Source organism: Scyliorhinus torazame, chromosome 20 (assembly GCF_047496885.1).
Source record: "Scyliorhinus torazame isolate Kashiwa2021f chromosome 20, sScyTor2.1, whole genome shotgun sequence".
Taxonomy (NCBI): domain Eukaryota; kingdom Metazoa; phylum Chordata; class Chondrichthyes; order Carcharhiniformes; family Scyliorhinidae; genus Scyliorhinus; species Scyliorhinus torazame.
The window spans coordinates 6,925,589-6,946,998 of NC_092726.1; the positions used below are offsets into that span (position 1 = coordinate 6,925,589).

General features: G+C 54.6%; 1 protein-coding gene across 6 annotated transcripts in view; it reads right to left on the minus strand.

The window, feature by feature from the left end:
* Positions 1-788: 788 nt before the first annotated feature.
* The window catches only part of LOC140396838 (phospholipid phosphatase 4-like), a 53,225-nt gene continuing 32,603 nt past the window's right edge, over positions 789-21,410 (minus strand). For 5 of the 6 annotated variants that reach the window (XM_072485599.1, XM_072485601.1, XM_072485595.1 and 2 more), the window contains 3 exons: positions 21,230-21,271; positions 6,680-6,850; positions 789-1,448 (listed from right to left, as the gene is read on the minus strand). In XM_072485599.1, the coding sequence (XP_072341700.1) occupies positions 1,282-1,448; positions 6,680-6,850; positions 21,230-21,271 (380 nt within the window). In that variant the 3' untranslated portion in view covers positions 789-1,281. The remainder of the gene's footprint in view (positions 1,449-6,679; positions 6,851-21,229; positions 21,272-21,410) is intronic. The other variant, XM_072485600.1, reaches the window with a different exon arrangement.

Sequence of the window (21,410 nt, forward strand, 5' to 3'; positions counted from 1 at the left end):
AAAAAAAAAAGATGTGCGAGGGTGAAGCAGTCCGATTTGGGTTAAAAACTCAATGCCGTCCTCCCCCCCCCTCCTGGGCCTGTGTGTCACTTTGATTCTCAGCCGTCCGTTCAAGCAACCGAGCAAACCAATCAGTAGTCCTTCCCTGTTCAAGGTGATCATCTTAAACGAAAAGAACAGGATTTTCTTTCTTCAAACTTGAGTATTCTGCCACCACAAGGGATAAGGGACGGAAACCTCACAGACAGAACCAGCTTTGCCCTTGTGCCTTTTGCCTGGTTTCCAGAACCGTTTGAAAAGGGAGAGAGGATTGTCAGCTCACCTTGTCCAGGCCAGGGTGGGTTCAATTGCCCCCTCGTCAGGAGCCACGTGTCGGAATGGGGCAAGGAGGCACAGCCCGGGATTCTGGGTGCATCAATGTCAGAGACACCGAACTGACCTGGGAGTGATGTAAATAAGATTCTGTTAAAGGAGCCAACTTTTAAGATGGTCGCGCCTCCCCTCCCCTCTTCCTAGCCCCGTCACAATAATTCCAGTGATCGCCAGCCATCACAGCCTGATTTACAACAAGGTGCTCGCGTCAAGGGGCCTGATCAACCCCTCGTTCTGCGGAATAAACCTCAGCCACTTGGGTCCTGGTGAAGCGGTCAGTTGTTCCCGCGCTGAAGTTCATTAATCCCGCAGGACAAGTGCTTCAGGGGTAATTATACTCAAACTGTCATGACCTCGGTCAAGGGAGGGGGCCATCTCAAAGTCGCAACTTCTTACAACCATGGTGAAATATTGCCTTCATACTATCTGTATTTTTATTTGCAAATTTTTAGATTCGAGCAAAAACGACAAAAAAAAAAATTGTTTAGAAATAGGTAAAATCAACTGCTTTAACTTTCATGAACCAATAAAATCTGAAATTCTCTGCTGCTTTGCTGGTCCATTTAATTCCCTTGCTTTGCACATGTTTTGGGTGAGTGTGCGTGTGTCTGAGAGTGTGTCAATGTGTGTGTGCGCGTGTCAGAGTAGGGTGTGTGCGTGCGTGTGGGTGCCTGCATGTGTGTGCCTGTGTGTATGCGTGTACGCGCGTGCCTCTGTGTGTGTATGTAAGAGACAATGGGGTGTGTGTGCATGTGAGAGGGTGGGTGTGTGCGCGCATGTATAAATGTCCACTCATTACAATGTTGAAGGTGGTCCCATTATAAATATGTGCATATAATGCCCAAAAAAAGGGAGGGGAAAGCAAGTGAACATGGTGAGAGGGAGGTTGCAGATCCTGGTGCAGGCTCTCTACACGTCCAGTTTGAAGCTGGGGTTCGACAGCTTCCGTTCCTGCGCCGGCGACAGTCTGGTCTTCAGGTAGGGTTTGTGGCAATCGGGGTCAGACAGACAGGGGTAGTGCTGTCGGTAACAGGTATACGCCACGGTCAGCCCAATCACAGAGCCAGCCAGCACATCTGCAGGGAATGGAAAGAAGAATATCACACTTTAGTCCAGGGCGGAACACCAGTTTCCTCGCGCACAGCAGTTGGGAAGCTGCTCGCTTGCATAGGTCCCCGAGTCAAGGTGAACATTCCAGTACCGGGGGTTCCCCCAGACTGTCTGCACACCCAGCTCCAGGTGCGTCAGCGTCCCCCCTACCCACCAACATGCTCATAATGCTGACAGCCTGTTTACCACGAGATCGGTGAGGACACAAATCCAATGTAAACAAGTCTTTTCCAGCAACATCTGTGCATATATCAGGAATGAGGACAAGGCGCGGTCACACATTCAGTCACCAGCTTCATTACCCCCACACATAACCCCTGGCCAAGCCATCCTCCCACGACTCCTTAACAATAACACCAGGAGGGACAGGGGAGGGGCTTTTGAGATGTGGTATGGGGAGGGTCGATGACGGGCCTGAGGGAGTGCGGGACGCGAGGGGGGTGCGGGACGCGAGGGGGGCGGGGGACGCGAGGGACGCGAGGGGGTGCGGGACAGGAGGGGCGCGAGGGGGGGGCGAGGGGGGCGAGGGACGCGAGCGGGTGTGGGACGCGAGCGGGTGTGGGACGCGAGGGGGGCGCGGGATACGAGGGGGGCGCGGGATACGAGGGGGGCGACGGTGCGGGACACGAGGGGGGCGCGGGATACGAGGGGGGCGCGGGATACGAGGGGGGCGCAGGATACGAGGGGGGCGACAGGGTGCGGGACGCGAGGGGGGCGCGGGATACGAGGGGGGCGCGGGATACGAGGGAGGCGCGGGACGCGAGGGACACGACAGGGTGCGGGACGCGAGGGGGGTGAGGGACGTGACAGGGTGCGGGACGCGAGGGACGTGACGGGGGTGCGGGACGCGAGGGACGTGACGGGGGGTGCGGGACGCGAGGGACGTGACGGGGGTGCGGGACGTGACGGGGGTGCGGGACGCGAGGGACGTGACGGGGGTGCGGGACGCGAGGGACGCGCGGGGCGCGAGGGACGCGCGGGGCGCGAGGGACGCGCGGGGCGCGAGGGACGCGCGGGGCGAGAGGGACGCGCGGGGCGAGAGGGACGCGCGGGGCGAGAGGGACGCGCGGGGCGAGAGGGACGCGCGGGGCGAGAGGGACGCGCGGGGCGAGAGGGACGCGCGGGGCGAGAGGGACGCGCGGGGCGAGAGGGACGCGCGGGGCGAGAGGGACGCGCGGGGCGAGAGGGACGCGCGGGGCGAGAGGGACGCGCGGGGCGAGAGGGACGCGCGGGGCGAGAGGGACGCGCGGGGCGAGAGGGACGCGCGGGGCGAGAGGGACGCGCGGGGCGAGAGGGACGCGCGGGGCGAGAGGGACGCGCGGGGCGAGAGGGACGCGCGGGGCGAGAGGGACGCGCGGGGCGAGAGGGACGCGCGGGGCGAGAGGGACGCGCGGGGCGAGAGGGACGCGCGGGGCGAGAGGGACGCGCGGGGCGAGAGGGACGCGCGGGGCGAGAGGGACGCGCGGGGCGAGAGGGACGCGCGGGGCGAGAGGGACGCGCGGGGCGAGAGGGACGCGCGGGGCGAGAGGGACGCGCGGGGCGAGAGGGACGCGCGGGGCGAGAGGGACGCGCGGGGCGAGAGGGACGCGCGGGGCGAGAGGGACGCGCGGGGCGAGAGGGACGCGCGGGGCGAGAGGGACGCGCGGGGCGAGAGGGACGCGCGGGGCGAGAGGGACGCGCGGGGCGAGAGGGACGCGCGGGGCGAGAGGGACGCGCGGGGCGAGAGGGACGCGCGGGGCGAGAGGGACGCGCGGGGCGAGAGGGACGCGCGGGGCGAGAGGGACGCGCGGGGCGAGAGGGACGCGCGGGGCGAGAGGGACGCGCGGGGCGAGAGGGACGCGCGGGGCGAGAGGGACGCGCGGGGCGAGAGGGACGCGCGGGGCGAGAGGGGGGTGCGGGGCGAGAGGGGGGTGCGGGGCGAGAGGGGGGTGCGGGGCGAGAGGGGGGGGGCGGGGCGAGAGGGGGGGGGCGGGGCGAGAGGGGGGGGGGCGGGGCGAGAGGGGGGCGCGGGGCGAGAGGGGGGCGCGGGGCGAGAGGGGGGCGCGGGGCGAGAGGGGGGCGCGGGGCGAGAGGGGGGCGCGGGGCGAGAGGGGGGCGCGGGGCGAGAGGGGGGCGCGGGGCGAGAGGGGGGCGCGGGGCGAGAGGGGGGCGCGGGGCGAGAGGGGGGCGCGGGACGCAAGGGGGGCGCGGGACGCGAGTTGGGCGCGGGACGCGAGGTGGGCGCGGGACGCGAGGGGGGTGCGGGACGCGAGGAGGGTGCAGGACGCGAGGGGGTGCGGGACGCGAGGGGGTGCGGGACGCGAGGGGGGCGCGGGACGCGGAGGGGGGCGCGGGACGCGAGGGGGTGCGGGACGCGAGGGGGTGCGGGACGCAAGCTGGAGCTGGCCCAGGAAGGGATTTGGTGGTGTGCCTCCTGACCACTCCACATGGAGTGCGAGAGGGTTGAATGCGCCGGTCAAGAGCGCACATCTGGGGATGTCTAAAGTGACGGCAGGACCTGAGGCTGGAGAGGGCCTCGGTTTGGACACCTCCCTGTGGAAATCACCAGTTTGTTCCGCAGTGCGCGGGGGGGGGGGGGGGGGGGTGCAGGGGTGCGCGGGGGGGGGGGGGGGGGGTGCAGGGGTGCGCGGGGGGGGGGGGGGGGGGGATTCCAGAGATGGCAGCTGGCGGTGATTGAGCGGTTTGAGGATCTGTTCATTGACGGCGGCTCCCCGAGCTTGGGGGAGTTGGAGGAGGGATTTGAGCTGCCCGTCGGGAATGGGTTCCGGTATTTGCAGGCGAGGGACTTTGTTCGGAGGCAGGTACCGTCCTTCCCTCACCTGCTGCCCCAGGGGCTATAGGACAGGATGGTATCTTGAACAGGGGAAGGGGAAGGGGGCGGAAATTTACAAGGAACTGATGTATTGGGAGGGAGCCCCGATAGGGGAGGTGAAGTGGGAGGGGAGTTGGAGGCTGGGCTGTGGGTGGAGGCCCTGAGGAGAGTGAATGCATCATTGTTGTGTGCCCGGCTTGGCCTTATCCAGCTTAAGGTGGTCCACAGGGTGCACATGACTGTGGCCAGGAGGAGCAGGGTTTTCGAAGGGGTGGGGGACAGGTGTGGGCGATGTACGGGGGGGACCCGTCAATCATGTCCACATGTTCTTGGCGTGTCCAAAGCTTGGAGGATTCTGGCAGGGGTCTGCCCACGTTATGTCCGGGGGGTCCTGAAGGTAAAGGTGGTTCCATGTCCAGAGGTGGCGACTTTTGGAGTGTCGGAAGACCTTGGAGGGGGCGGGAGAGGCCGATGTCCTGGCCTTTGCCTCCCTGGTAGCCCAGAGACGGATATTGTTGGAATGGAGGGACCCGGGGGCCCTGAAACCGGGGGAGTGGGTGAGTGACCAGATAGTTTCTCAGGTTAGAAAAACTAAAGTTCGCCTTGAGGGGGTCTGTGGAGGGGCTTGCCCGGAGGTGGCAGCCGTTTCTCGACTTCTTGGAGAAAAGTTACGATGTGAGCAGGAGAGCTGGGAAATGGGGGGAGCGGGTTGGTGGGCTGTTTGGTTGAGTTTGTTAAATGCAGCCCTGTTGTTTTAGTTTTGATTTGTGATTCTGTTTGTGAGAATATATAAGTGCCTCAATAAAATATTTTTCAAATGAAACAATAGCCCCTGGATGTAGCACCCATCATCGGGGTGGGTAATCTGAAAGGTTCTCCGACTATAAACAGATTGAAGTCTTGCTTTCTGTCATTTTGAATGGCAAGAGAGATGCTCGAAATCTGTTACTCAAATGAAATGAAATGAAATGAAAATCGCTTGTCACAAGTTGGCTTCAATGAAGTTACTGTGAAAAGCCCCTAGTCACCACATTCCGGCGCCTGTTCGGGGAGGCTGGTACGGGAATCGAACCGTGCTGCTGGCCTGCCTGGGTCTGCTTTCAAAGCCAGCTCTTTAGCCCTGTGCTAACTGGACCCACATAACCATCCCCCCCCCCCCCTCCCCCGCACTCAGCCCCCTCTCCGACACACACTCACACCCCCTCCCACACATATCCCACTCTCCCTCTCGCCCACATCGAGCGCTCCTCTTTCTCTCGCTCCGAGCACCTCTGTTCCATCACACCGCTGTCCACCCCCATCCAATTACAATCTGACTTCTGCAGAAGCCCATCTCGGATTGGACCAGAAGCTTGGCAGCATTTTTGCAAAATGTGAACCCAGTGGCCCCGGGGCCAGGTTCTGTTCCGGGATGGAAAATCTGAGGGCCATTGCCGAGAACGCCAGGCCCAATCAGCCTGCACTACCACTGTTAAACAGCACCACACACTGCACAGCAGCACGAGGAAAGTAAATGGTCAGCAAGTCACACAGGCACAATTAGGAATGGACCACTGACAGCTTGCTCAAAACGCGAGGGATTACGATGAGGGCGAGAGAAAGAGGTAGAGGGTTGAAGAGGGAGGGGGATGGGAACTCCTGACAATGAAGGAGCAGGCTGCTGAGGAACAGGGGTCCGATGGAAGTGGGAAATGCGGGAAAGGCCAGAATTGGAGGAAGGCAGAGATAGGCCGGATTGGAGGGGCCCCCGAGTGGGTTTCAGAGGGTCAATGGGAGCCAGCCGTGAGGAAATTCTACAAAAGAGCAGGTTGTGTGGGATTGGGGGGAGCCACACTTGGTGCGAGTTCGTACAACAGCAGCCGAGTGTCGCAGGAGCTGAAGCTGAGGCCAGAGGGGGACAAAAACCACGAGGCCGCTCCCAAGGTTAGAATCGGCCTATCGGATCTGCACTGGCCCTTGGAAAGAGCACCCCCTACTTAAACCTATGCGTCCTCCATATCCCTGTAACCCAGTATCCCCACTTCACCTTTTTGGACACAAAGGGCAATTTAGCACAGCCAATCCACCCAAGCTGCACATCTTTGGACTGTGGGAGAAAACCGGAGTACCCGGAGGAAACCCACGCAGACACAGGGAGGACGTGCAGACTCCGCACAGACAGTGACCGAGCCGGGTATCGATCCTGGGACGGAGGACATCACCTCCTGGAGACAGAGAGAAAGGAACAAAATGCAACTGGATTCCAATTCTCCCCCCGCTGCTCCAACTCTAATCGGGAGGACCAGATGGATCCCGGCATCAGTGGACATCAGAGTCGGGTCATTTGATATCGGATAGAAACAGTTCAACCCGAGGCGACGCACGCAAAGTGCCCGTAGCCCTCACCTTGCCAATGGTGCCGGTAGTCACAGGCCCGTGTCAGAGCAATGATGGCCGCCACGTAAAAGGGCATCAACATGGCGCACAGTCGCCATCCTTTCCCACGGCCCCTCGACGTGAAGCAGTGGAGCTTCCCTCCCAGGTAGAAGGCGGTGAAGCCAAGGCCGGTGAAGGCAACTGCGGGGGCAACCAGAGAACAAGTTTCAAAGACAATTCTGCCTCACACTCAGGCCCGCCGAACCTGGCAAGAAAGGGGAAGGGTTAACGTTGACAGGACAGGACACCCGCCCAGGTCAGGTCGACAGCAGGGGGCTTTTGGAAAAGAACGATGACAGCGGCGTTCCCTCGGACTCCTGTCCGGTTAACAACTACAAAAGATCGCACGTCAAGTTAACTTCTTTCATGTACAGTTTTGTGTTGCGTTGTTACTGGGCCCATCCTTACCAGGAGCAAGTTACAATTGGGAGCGTTTAAGACACAAAGCCGCCCCGCCAGCCCTGCATCGATGATGAGGAAGGAGTAAAACTGCTACATCGATCCGGTGACATTGATTGAGTGTCAGAGAGCATCACACAGAGGGAAACATAGCTGACTTCACACAGCAGAGGGCAGTAGAGCGGAGCTGCTGATTGACTGTTGCGGAGAAAATTTGCATCCGTGCATTGCGGTCACTGCTTCCAGAAAGTGTAGCTGAGCAAGACACCCTCGGTGTTCAAGTCAAGGTAAGCATCCAGCAGAGGGCAGTAGAGGGAACTGAACCTGGACAGGTGTTAGATTTGTAGGTGGGTGAGCACTTTGGTGATAGCGACCATAATTCGATTCCGTTTACTTTGGCGATGGAAAAGGATAAGTATATACCGCAGGGCAAGAGTTATAGCTGGGGGAAAGGCAATTATGATGCGATAAGGCAAGACTTAGGATGCATAGGATGGGAGGGAAACTGCAGGGGATGGGCACAATTGAAATGTGGAGCTGGTTCATGGAACAGCTACTGCGTGTCCTTGATAAGTATGTACCTGTCAGGCAGGGTGGCAGTGGTCTAACAAGGGAACCGTGGTTTACTAAAGTAGTTGAATCACTTGTTAAGAGGAAGAAGGAGGCTTATGTAAAGATGAGACGTGAAGGTTCAGTTAAGGTGCTTGAGATTTACAAGTTAGCTAGGAAGGACCTAAAGAGAGAGCTAAGAAGTGCCAGGAGGGGACATGAGAAGTCTTTGGCAGGTAGGATCAAGGATAACCCTAAAGCTTTCTATAGATATGTCAGGAATAAAAGAATGACTAAGGTAAGAGTGGGGCCAGTCAAGGACAGTAGTGGGAAGTTGTGCGTGGAGTCCGAGGAGATAGGAGAGGTGCTAAATGAATATTTTTCGTCAGTATTCATACAGGAAAAAGACAATGTTGTCGAGGAGAATACTGAGATATAGGCTACTAGACTAGAAGGGCTTGAAGTTCTTAAGGAGGAGGTGTTAGCAATTCTGGAAAGTGTGAAAATAGATAAGTCCCCTGGGCCGGATGGGATTTATCCTAGGATTCGATGGGAAGCTAGGGAGGAGATTTCAGAGCCTTTGGCTTTGATCTTTACGTCATCATTGTCTCCAGGAATAGTGCCAGAAGACTGGAGGATAGCAAATGTTGCCCCCTTGTTCATGAAGAGGAGTAGAGACAACCCAGGTAACTAAAGACCAGTGAGCCTTACTTCTGTTGTGGGCAAAATCTTGGAAAGGTTGATAAGGGATAGGATGTACAATCATCTGGAATGGAATAATTTGATTAGAGATAGTCAACACGGTTTTGTGAAGGGTAGGTCATGCCTCACAAACCTTATTGAGTTCTTTGAGAAGGTGACCAAACAGGTGGACGAGGGTAAAGCAGTTGATGTGGTGCATATGGATTTCAGTAAAGCGTTTGATAAGGTTCCCCACGGTAGGCTATTGCAGAAAATACAGAGGCATGGGATTCAGGGAGATTTAGCAGTTTGGATCAGAAATTGGCTAGCTGGAAGAAGACCAAGGGTGTTGGTTGATGGGAAATGTTCAGACTGGAGTCCAGTTACTAGTGGTGTACCACAAGGATCTGTTTTGGGCCACTGCTGTTTGTCATTTTTATAAATGACCTGGAGGAGGGCGTAGAAGGATGGGTGAGTAAATTTGCCGATGACACTAAAGTCAGTGGAGTTGAGGACAGTGCGGAAGGATGTAACACGTTACAGAGGGACATAGATAAGCTGCAGAGCTGGGCTGAGAGGTGGCAAATAGAGTTTAATGCAGAAAAATGTGAGGTAATTCGTTTTGGAAGGAATAACAGGAAGACAGAGTACTGGGCAAATGGTAAGATTCTTGGTAGTGTGGATGAGCAGAGAGATCTCGGTGTCCATGTACATAGATCCCTGAAAGTTGCCACCCAGGTTGAGAGGGTTGTTAAGAAGGCAAACGGTGTGTTAGCTTTTACTGGTAGAGGGATTGAGTTACGGAGCCATGAGGTCATGTTGCAGCTGTACAAAACTCTGGTGCGGCCGCATTTGGAGTATTGCGTGCAATTCTGGTCGCCGCATTATAGGAAGGATGTGGAAGCATTGGAAAGGGTGCAGAGGAGATTTACCAGAATGTTGCCTGGTATGGAGGGAAGATCTTATGAGGAAAGGCTGAGGGACCTGAGACTGTTTTCGTTAGAGAGAAGAAGGTTAAGAGGTAACTTAATTGAGGCATACAAGATGATCAGAGGATTGGATAGGGTGGACAGTGAGAGCCTTTTTCCTCGGATGGTGATGTCAAGCACGAGGGGACATAGCTTTAAATTGAGGGGAGATAGATACAAGACAGATGTCAGAGGTAGGTTCTTTACTCAGAGAGTAGTAAGGGTGTGGAATGCCCTGCCTGCAACAGTAGTGCACTCGCCAACATTAAGGGCATTTAAATGGTCATTGGATAAACATATGAACGATAAGAGAATAGTGTAGATGGGCTTTAGAGTGGATTCAAAGGTTGGCGCAACATCGAGGCCGATGGGCCTGTACTGCGCTGTAAAATTCTAGGGCGGGATTGGCTGCTGCGGGGAAAATTTGCATCTGTGCATTGCAGTCACTGCATCCAGAAAGTGTACCTGAGCAAGACACCGTAGGTGTTCAAGTCAGACTTCCGGGTGCGGCTATGCAGAGCTAGGTCGCATATTCGGTAGCTCCCGCTTGGAATGGACTTTTGGGCTCTTTTACAGGGCCCCCACAGCATTTGTTTGACATTTCCCGGTGTGGGAAGAAGACTGCAGCATTCCCCTGTCAGTGTCCCCCAGGAGTGTTGTGTCTTTTGGCTACCAGGCCCGGCAGAAACAGTAAATGATTTGGCTGCAACAGGATAAACTGGGCCTCTTCCAGCATGCAGGCAGGGGAAGGGCAAGCTTAAAGCTGCAAACTGACCTGAGGACCTTTATCAAAAGCGAATTCTAACAGCAGAGGGAACAACTGTGAAAAGATCTCACCAAGGCCACTAAAGAAGCGGGGACGAGGCTTCCGGTGGTGGCCATGGAGGAGTAGGTCACACATTCGGCAGCTCCCATCTGGAACGGACTCTTAGACCTTTTTCAGGAGTTTCCACAGACATTTTGGGGCAGATTGGTGAAGCTAACACTGCCAAAAGGATTTCCTCTCGAGACTTTTGGGCTCTTTTCAGGGCCCCCACGGGCACTTTTTCGACATTTCCCGGTGTGGGAAGGAGTTAATAATCGCTCCCCGTCAGTATATGGCTTTAACTAGGAGCGGGGTGACAAAAAAGGTGGTGGTGGACCAGAAGAAGGGAGGGAAGAAGGACAAAATGGCGGCGGGCGAAGACCAGGCAGCGTGGAGGCAGTAGGCGGAGGAGCAACAGGAGGGTATCCAGCGCTGCCTCAGAGAGATTAAAACGGACCTGCTAGAGCCGATGAAGGCTTCTATTGATAAGCTGCTGGAGACACAGACGGCCCAGGGGGTGGCGATCCGAGAGGCTCAACAAAAGATCTCTGACAATGAGGACGCGATCTTAGTCCTGGCGGTAAAGGTGGAGGCGCACGAGGCGCTCCACAAGAAATGGCAGGAGCGGTTCGAGGAGATGGAGAATCGGTCGAGGCAGAAGAATCTGCGGATTCTGGGCCTCCCAGAGGGGCTGGAGGGGCCGGATGTGGGGGCCTATGTGGTCACCATGTTAAACTCGCTGATGGGAGCGGGGTCCTTCCAGGGGCCCCTGGAGCTGGAAGGGGCCCATAGAGTGTTGGCGAGGAGGCCCAAGGCTAACGAGCCTCCGCGGGCGGTGCTGGTGCGGTTCCATCGGTTCGTCGATCAGGAGTGTGTGCTCAGGTGGGCCAAGAAGGAGAGGAGCAGCAGGTGGGAGAACGCGGAGGTTCGGATATATCCGGACTGGAGTGCGGAGGTGGCGAAGAGGAGGGCCGGGTACAATCGAGCAAAGGCGGTGCTGCACAGGAAGGGGGTGAAGTTTGGCATGTTGCAGCCGGCGCGACTGTGGGTTACCTACAAGGACCGGCACCATTATTTTGAGTCTCCGGAGGAGGCGTGGGCCTTTGTTCAGGCCGAGAAGCTGGACACAGACTGAGGGTCGGGATGGGCGATTGGGGACTGCGGTGGATATGTTATGCCTATTTTTGGTTCGGGGGGGGGGCCTTTGCATTGTTTTGGGTTTCTTTTTCTCTGTGTTTTTCTCTTTCGGGTTGGGGAGGGTGGATGGGGCGGGATGGGCACTGTTTTGGTTGGTGGTGGGGCCTGGTAGGCGGAGAGCGCGGGATTTTTTCCTGCGCCGAAGACTGGGGGGGGGGCGGGACCGGGGCGGGGAAGCGAGGATTGTTTCCCACGCTTAGAACGGAGGGGGAGAGCCTGTGAATGGGGAGCGGGAGAGGAGGGTGTGCCACACAATGGGAGGAGTCGAAGGGGAGGCGGGAGTGGCCGGGGTCAGCAGGAGTCAGCTGACTTGCGGAAGTGCAATGGGGGGAGTAAACCAGTGAGGATGGGTCCTAGCCGGGGGGGGGAATCGAATTGCTGCTGCTAAGATCAAGGAGCTGGAGCGAGTGGGGTGGATCGAGACGGGGGTATGCCGCTGTGGGGAACGGGCCGGGTGTGGGGTGCGGGCGCATGGCTGGCCGAGGAGGGGTCATGTCTAGTCGGCGGGGGAGGGGGGCGGGTAGCCCCCTGATCCGGCTGATAACCTGGAATGTAAGGGGACTGAATGGGCCGGTTAAGCGGGCTCGCGTGTTCGCGCACCTGAAGGGGCTGAAGGCGGATGTGGTCATGCTCCAGGAGACACACCTGAAGGTGGCAGACCAGGTAAGACTGAGGAAAGGGTGGGTAGGTCAGGTGTTTCACTCGGGGCTAGTTGCCAAAAATCGAGGGGTGGCGATCTTGGTGGGAAAGAAGGTGTCATTCGAGGCGTCGAGCATTGTGGCAGATAATGGCGGTAGGTACATAATGGTAAGTGGTAAGTTGCAGGGAGAGAGGGTGGTACTGGTCAATGTGTATGCTCCGAACTGGGACGAAGAGGGTTTTATGTTGGGTCGGATCCCAGACTTGGAAGTGGGGGGCCTGATAATGGGGGGAGACTTTAACACAGTGTTGGATCCTGCACTGGATCGCTCCAGGTCTAAGACGGGTAGAAGCCGGCGGCGGCTAGAGTGTTGAGGGTATTTATGGACCAAATGGGAGGGGTGGACCCTTGGAGATTTGCAAGGCCGGGGGCTAGGGAATTTTCATTCTTCTCACATGTCCATAAGGCTTATTCTCGAATCGACTTTTTCATTTTGAGTAGGGCGCTGATAGCGAGAGTAGAGGATACCGAGTATTCGGCAATAGCCATTTCGGACCACGCCCCGCATTGGGTGGACTTGGAGATGGGGGAGGAGAGGGACCAGCGCCCGCTGTGGCGCTTGGAGGTGGGGCTGTTGGCGGACGAGGAGGTGAGCGAGCGGGTCCGAGGAAGTATAGAGAGGTACTTGGAGACCAACAACAACGGGGAGGTCCGAGTGGGGATGGTGTGGGAGGCACTGAAGGCGGTGGTGAGGGGAGAGCTGATCTCCATCAGGGCCCACAAGGAGTGGAGGGAGCGGGGGGGAGAGGGAGAGGTTGGTGGGGGAGATGGTGAGGGTAGACAGGAGGTTGCGGAAGAACCTGAGGAAGGATTGTTGAGGATGAGGCGCAGCCTCCAGGCCGAATTCGACCTGGTGACCACCAGGAAGGCGGAGGTGCAGTGGCGGAAGGCCCAGGGGGCGGTCTACGAGTATGGGGAAAAGGCAAGCCAGATGCTGGCGCATCAGCTTCGGAAGCGGGACGCAGCTAGGGAGATCGGGGGAGTTAAGGACAGGGGAGGGAGCGTGGTGCAGAGTGGGGTTGGCATCAATGGGGTCTTCAGGGACTTCTACGAGGAATTGTACCGATCCGAGCCCCCACGGGAGGAGGGAGGGATGGGCCGTTTCCTGGACAAATTGAGGTTTCCAAAGGTGGAAGAGGGACTGGTGGCGGGACTGGGGGCCCCGATTGGGCTGGAGGAGCTGATCAAAGGGATAGGAAGCATGCAGGCGGGGAAGGCACCGGGGCCGGACGGTTTCCTGGTCGACTTCTATAAAAAATATATGGACCTGTTGGGCCCGCTGTTAGTTAGGACCTTCAATGAGGCAAGGGAGGGGGGGGCTTTACCCCCGACGATGTCCCGGGGACTGATCTCCTTGATCCTGAAGCGGGACAAGGATCCCCTGCAATGTGGGTCTTACAGACCGATTTCCTTGCTAAATGTAGATGCCAAGGTGCTGGTGAAGGTCTTAGCCACGAAGATTGAGGATTGTGTGCCGCAGATCATCCATGAAGACCAGACAGGGTTTGTGAAGGGGAGACAGTTGAACGCGAATGTGCGGAGGCTTTTGAACGTTACCATGATGCCGGCGAGGGAGGAGGAGGCGGAGATAGTGGTGGCGATGGACGCTGAGAAAGCCTTCGATAGGGTAGAGTGGGGGTACCTGTGGGAGGTGCTGAAGAGGGTCGGGTTTGGGGAGGGGTTTGTCAGGTGGGTTAGGCTGTTGTATGAGGTCCCAATGGCGAGTGTGGCCACAAACAGGAGGAGGTCCGAGTACTTTCGGTTGCACCGAGGGACGAGGCAGGGGTGTCCCCTGTCCCCCCTGCTCTTCGCACTGGCGATTGAACCCCTGGCTATGGCACTGAGAGAGTCGAGGAACTGGAGGGGGTTGGTGCGGGGTGGGGAGGAGCATAGGGTGTCGCTTTATGCGGACGACCTGCTGCTGTATGTGGCGGACCCGGTGGGAGGAATGCCAGAGGTAATGAGGATGCTTAGGGAATTCGGGGACTTTTCGGGGTACAAGCTCAATATGGGGAAGAGCGAGCTGTTTGTAGTTCAGCTAGGAGCTTACAGGCAAGGGCGTTTGCCAGACGGCAGGTGATGGAATTCCCACAGCTACTGCCACACACAGTACAGGACAGGGTGCTCTCGGGGGGAGTGGGGAAGACCTCGGAAACTTACCAGGTGATGCAGGAGGAGGAGGAGGCCTCGGTGGTGGAGTTGAAAGGTAAGTGGGACGAGGAGTTGGGAGAGGAGATCGAAGAGGGGACGTGGGCAGATGCCCTAGGGAGGGTGAACTCTTCCTCTTCATGCGCGAGGCTCAGCCTCATACAGTTTAAGGTGCTGCACAGGGCACACATGACCGGGACAAGGATGAGCAGGTTCTTTGGGGGTGAGGACAGGTGTGTTAGGTGCTCAGGGAGCCCAGCAAATCACACCCATATGTTCTGGGCATGCCCAGCGCTGGAGGAATTTTGGAAGGGCGTAGCGAGGACGGTGTCGAGGGTGGTAGGAACCAGGGTCAAGCCGGGCTGGGGGCTCGCAATATTTGGGGTGGCAGAGGAGCCGGGAGTGCAGGAGGCGAAAGAGGCCGGAATTCTGGCCTTTGCGTCCCTGGTCGCCCGGCGAAGGATTCTCCTTCAGTGGAAAGATGCGAGGCCCCCAAGCGTGGAATCCTGGATCAGCGATATAGCAGGGTTTATTACGTTGGAGAGGGTGAAATTCGCCTTGAGAGGGTCGGTACAAGGGTTCTTTAGGCAGTGGCAACCGTTCTTAGACTTCCTGGCAGAGCGATAGACATTGGTCAATGGCAGCAGCAGCTCGGGGGGGTTTACTTTATTTTTGTTTATGTTATTTACACTGGAAGGGTCTGAGGGGGTGTATACACCTGTTGTCTTAAGTCGGGGTGTTCATGTTAATTTATTATTTAGGTACGGGGGGGGGGGGGGGGGAGGGGTTTGGGGGGTTGCTTTTTTAAGATTGTGTTTTGTACTTAACCCTGTTGGGTTCTTTTTTCTTTCTCATTTTGTTATTGATATTTTATGAAAACATTTAATAAATAATTTTTTTTTAAAAAAAGGTGTTCAAGTCAAGGCAAGCGCATCCAGAGGATGGCAGTAGAGCGGAGCTGCTGATTGGCTGCTGCGGGGAAAATGTGCATCTGTGCATTGGGGTCACTGCATCCAGAAAGTGTACCTGAGCAAGACACCCAAGGTGTTCAAGTCAAGGCAAGCATCCAGCAGAGGGCAGTAGAGCGGAGCTGCTGATTGGCTTGCATCCGTGCATTGCGATCACTGCATCCAAAAGGTGGTTTGTGGAGCTGCTGTTGTCAAGCGACAGTTAAACCAGAAACACTTCTCCAGTATTTCCCTCCCTACCTCCTCCTCTAACCAAAAATAAAAGACAATCACTGTCAGGATCCCAGCCGAGTAAAGATCAAGAGGAGACTTGAGGGCAGGTAGAAGTAGTAAGAAGTTGAACCGTGAGGTCACAGCCTGCAGTTAAGTGATTGGCTGTGACTGGTAAGTAGTTTTTCTTTTCCTTGAGGTGTTATCGTGCAGGGCGCAGTGTTTGCTGAGTGAGTGCTTGCTGAGAAGGGAGTAAAAAATTTTTTTTTTTTTTAAACTTACTGTTGGGAGTGTAAAAATGGCAGGAGATCCCAGACCCGTGTTATGCTCCTCGTGCTCAATGTGGGAGTTCAGGGACTCGGCCGATGCCCCTGACTCCTTTATGTGCGGGAGGTGTGTCCAGCTGCAGCTCCTGTTAGACCGCATGACGGCTCTGGAGCTGCGGATGGACTCACTTTGGAGCATCCACGATGCTGAGGAGGTCGTGGATAGCACGTTCAGTGAGTTGGTCACACCGCAGATTAGGATTGGTGAGGGAGACAGGGAATGGGTGACCAAAAGGCAGAGAAAGAGCAGGAAGGCAGTGCAGGCCTGCGGTCATCTCCCTCCAAAACAGGTATACCGTTTTGGATACTCTTGGGGGAGATGACTCACCAGGGGAAGGCAGTAATAGCCAGGCTCATAGTGGCTGGATCTGCTGCAGAGAAGGGCGGGAAAAAGACTGGCAGGGCTATAGTCATAGGGGATTCAATCGTAAGGGGAGTAGACAGGCGTTTCTGTGGTCGAAAACGAGATTCCCGAATGGTATGTTGCCTCCCGGGTGCACGGGTCAGGGATGTCTCAGATCGGCTGCAGGACATACTGAAGGGGGAGGGTGAACAGCCAGTTGTCGTTGTGCATATAGGCACCAACGATATTGGTAAAAAACGGGATGAGGTCCTACAATCAGAATTTAGGTAGTTAGGAGATAAGTTAAAAGTAGGACCTCAAAGGTAGTAATCTCAGGATTGCTACCAGTGCCACGAGACAGTCAGAATAGAAATTCAAGAATAGTCAGAATGAATACATGGCTTGAGAGATGGTGCAGGAGGGAGGGGTTCAAATTTTTGGGACATTGGAACCGGTTCTGGGGGCAGTGGGACCATTACAAATCGGATGGCCTACACCTGGGCAGGACTGGAACCAATGTCCTAGGGGGTGATTTTGCTAACACTGTTGGGGAGGTTTTAAACTAATGTGGCAGGGGGATGGGAACCAGATTAGGAAGTTAGAGGCCAGTAAAGAGGCAGCAACTAAAGCTAGTAAGGTACTAGATAATAAACTCAATGTGACTAAGGGGAAGAGTAGACAGGGAAGAGAGATGAACGCAAAGGGACAGGTGGTCTGAGGTGCATTTGTTTCAATGCGAGAAGTGTAGCAGGTAAGGCAGATGAACTCAGGGCTTGGATTAGTACCTGGGAATATGATGTTATTGGTATTACTGAGACTTGGTTGAGGGAAAGGCAAGACTGGCAACTAAATATCCCAGGGTATAGATGCTTCAGGAGGGATAGAGAGGGAGGGAAAAGGGGTGGAGGAGTTGCATTACTGGTCAGAGATGATATCACAGCTGTGATTAAGGAGGGCACGATGGAGCATTCGAGCAGAGACAATATGGGTAGAGCTAAGAAATAGGAAGGGTGCAGTAACATTGTTGGGACTTTACTACAGCTCTCCCTAAAGCGAGCGTGAAGTAGAGGTACAAATATGTAGACAGATTATAGAAAAATGTAGGAGCAATAGGATAATCGTGATGGGAGATTTTAACTTACCCAACGTTGAATGGGGCTCATGTAGTGTTGGAGGCGTAGATGGAGCAGAATTTGTAAGGAGCATCCAGGAGAGTTTTTTAGCGCAGTATGTAAGTAGTCCAACTCGGGAAGGGGCCATACTGGACCTGGTATTAGGGAATGATCCCGGCCAGGTGGTTGAAGTTTCAGTCGGTGATTGCTTTGGGAATAGCGATCGCAATTCCGTGAGTTTTAGAATACTCATGGACAAAGACCAGAGTGGTCCTAAAGGAAGTGCTAAATTGGGGAAAGGCCAAGTTTAACAAAATTCGGCAGGAGCTCGGGAATGTGGATTGGGAGCAGCTGTTTAAAGGTAAATCTACATTTGAAATGTGGGAGTCTTTTAAGGAAAGGTTGATTAGAGTACAGGACAGACATTAGAGTACAGTACAGGGGCAGCACGGTAGCATTGTGGATAGCACAATTGCTTCACAGCTCCAGGGTCCCATGTTCGATTCCCGGCTTGGGTCACTGTCTGTGTGGAGTCTGCACGTCCTCCCCGTGTGTGCGTGGGTTTCCTCCGGGTGCTCCGGTTTCCTCCCACAGTCCAAAGATGTGCAGGTTAGGTGGATTGGCCATGTTAAATTGTCCTTAGTGTCTAAAATTGCCCTTAGTGTTGGGTGTGGTTACTGGGTTAAGGGGTTATGGGGATAGGGTGGAGGTGTGGCCTTCGGTAGGGTGATCTTTCCAAGAGCCGGTGCAGACTCGATGGGCCGAATGGCCTCCTTCTGCACTGTAAATTCTATGTCCCTGTGAAAATGAGGGATAGAAATGGCAAGATTAGGGAACCTGGATGACGGGTGGAATTGTGAGACTAGCTAAAATGAAAAAGGAAGCATACGATCTAGGCGACTCAAAACTGATGAAGCTTTGGAGGAATATCGGAAAAGTAGGACAAATCTCAAACGCACAATAAAGAGGGATAAAAGGGGTCATGAAATATCTTTGGCTAACAGGGTTAAGGAAAATCCCAAAGCCTTTTATTCGTACAGAAGGAGCAAGAGGGTAACTAGAGAAAGGATTGGCCCACTCAAAGACAAAAGAGGGAATTTATGCGTGGAGTCAGAGGAAATGGGTGAGATTCTTAATAAGTACTTTGCATCGGTATTCACCAAGGAGAGGGACATGGCGGATGTTGAGGCTAAGGATGGATGTTTAAATACTCTAGGTCAAGTCGGCATAAAAAAGGGGTAAGTTTTGGGTATTCTAAAAGGCATTAAGGTGGACAAGTCCCCAGGCCCGGATGGGATTTATCCCAGGTTACTGAGAGGAAGCGAGGGACAAAATAGCTGGGGCCTTAACAGATATCTTTGCAGCATCCTTGAGCACAGGTGAGGTCCCGGAGGACTGGAGAATTGCTAATGTTGTCCCTTTGTTTAAGAAGGGTAGCAGGGATAATCCAGGGAATTATAGACCTGTGAGCTTGACGTCAGTGGTAGGCAAACTGTTGGAGAAGATACTGAGGGGTAGGATCTATTCACATTTGGAAGAAAATAGACTTATCAGTGATAGGCAGCATGGTTTTGTGCAGGGAAGGTCATGTCTTACAAACCTAATAGAATTCTTTGCGGAAGTGACAAAGTTAATTGATGAGGGAAGGGCTGTAGATGTCATATCCATGGACTTCAGTAAGGCGTTTGATAAAGTTTTCCATGGCAGGTTGATGGAAAAAGTGAAGTTGTATGGGGTTCAGGGTGTACTAGCTAGATGGATAAAGAACTGGCTGGGCAACAGGAGACAGAGAGTAGTGGTGGAAGGGAGTGTCTCAAAATGGAGAAAGGTGACTAGTGGTGTTCCACAGGGATCCGTGCTCGGACCACTGTTGTTTGTGATATACATAAATGATCTGGACGAAGGTATAGATGTCTGATTAGCAAGTTTGCAGATGGTACTAAGATTGGTGGAGTTCCAGATAGCGAGGAGGACTGTCAGAGAATACAGCAAAATATATATAGATTGGAGAGTTGGGCAGAGAAATGGCAGATGGAGTTCAATCCAGGCAAATGCGAGGTGATGCATTTTGAAAGATCTAATTCAAGAGCGGACTGTACGGTCAATGGAAGAGTCCTGGGGAAAATTGATGTACAGAGAGATCTGGGAGCTCAGGTCCATTGTACCCTGAAGGTGGCAATGCAGGTTGATAGAGTGGTCAAGAAGGCATACAGCATGCTTGCCTTCATCGGACGGGGTATTGAGTACAAGAGTCGGCAGGTCATGTTCCAGTTGGACAGGACTTTGGTTAGGCCACATTTGGAATACTGCGTGCAGTTCTGGTCGCCACATTACCAGAAGGATGTGGATGCGGTGCAGAGGAGGTTCACCAGGATGTTGCCTGGTATGGAGGGTGCTAGCTATGAAGAAAGGTTGAGTAGATTAGGATTGTTTTCGTTGGAAAGACGGAGGTTGAGGGGGGACCTGATTGAAGTCTACAAAATTATGAGAGGTATGGACAGGGTGGATAGCAACAAGCTTTTTCCAAGAGTGGGGGTGTCAATTACAAGGGGTCACGATTTCAAGGTGAGAGGGGGAAAGTTTAAGGGAGATGTGCGTGGAAAGGTTTTTTTACAGAGGGTGGTGGGTGTCTGGAACGCTTTGCCAGCGGAGGTGGTAGAGGCGGGCACGATAGCATCATTCAAGATGCATCTAGACAGATATATGAACGGGCAGGGAACAGAGGGAAGTAGATCCTTGGAAAATAGGCGACAGGTTTCGATAAAGGATCAGGATCGGCGCAGGCTGGGAGGGCCGAAGGGCCTGTTCCTGTGCTGTAATTTTCTTTGTCCTTTGTACACCAACTGGAGCAATAAGTTCCTTTGCTGCTGGAATCTGCCAATGAGTTTAAGCTGGACAATTCAGGGCAGACTTGGCTATGTACTGACGCCACCTGCTGCGAACAGAGGAACTGCAGGCCACTGAGCCTTTCCAAGTCTGTTCCATTGAGATCCTGGCCAATGACTGACTGAACATCAAATTCCAAAGTTTCAGTACATGGAATCAGGCACCCACTACAGTCAGTATCTTAGAACACAGAGAAACTTGTTACGTAATATACATAATTACTCTTTGAACCAGCCGAGTTGGTGAAATAAACAATAGTCTTCTTTTAAATATGAACTAATTTAATGAGTAATATGAATAATATTCTGAGAGTCCTTTGTACTTCATAGAACATACAGTTCAGAAGGAGGCCATTCGGCCCATCTAGTCTGCACCGACCCACTTAAGCCCTCACTTCCACCCTATCCCCGTAACCCAATAACCCCTCCTCAACCTTTTGGACACTAAGGGCAATTTATCCTGGCCAATCCACCTAACCTGCACATCTTTGGACTGTGGGAGGAAACCGGAGCACCCGGAGGAAACCCACGCAGACCCGGGGAGAACGTGCAGACTCCGCACAGACAGTGACCCAGCGGGGGATCGAACCTGGGACCCTGGCGCTGTGAAGCCACAATGCTAGCCACTTGTGCTACCATGCTGCCCAAGGTAATACTCAACTAGTAAAAGAAATAAAATACAGTAAAGATAACTAACTAACTGTATAATGTAATAATGAAATAACTTATAACTTCTCTCTCTCTCTCTAGCTAATCTAGGTCTTGTCTGTTCACTCTCCTGAAGCACACTCTCTCAGAAAGAGCGGGAAAGTCTTTTTTATACCATCTGATTGTGAGACATCTAGTATTGAATTGACTGTACTACATTTACATACATTGATCATGTATATTGATATACAGAGATCACTACAAAACTCAGCAAGCTAATGTAGTTAAGAGACCAAGCAAGAGCGGAACATTGCGTCAAATCTTTCAAAGGGCCACTGAATGGTCCCTTCACCCAGAATGTTGACCTTGCACCTCGGGCTGATTAATGGCATTCGCACCACTCCCAAGTGCCAGGCAATGACCATCTCCAACAAGAGAGGATCTCACCATCTCCCCCTGACATTCAGTGGCATCACCATCGCTGAATCCCCCACAATCAACATCCTGGGAGTTATCATTGACCAAAAACTGAGTGGGACAAGCCGTGTGTGCCATCTACAAGATGCACGGCAGGAACTCACCAAGGCTCCGAAGACAGCACCTTCTAATGCCACGTCTGCCATCTAGAAAGACAAGAGGTGGCGCAGTGGTTAGCACTGCTGCCTTACGGCACTGAGAACCCGGGTTTGATCCCGGCCCCGGGTCACTGCCCGTGTGGAGTCTGCACATTCTCCCCGTGTCTGCGTGTGCCTCACCCCCACA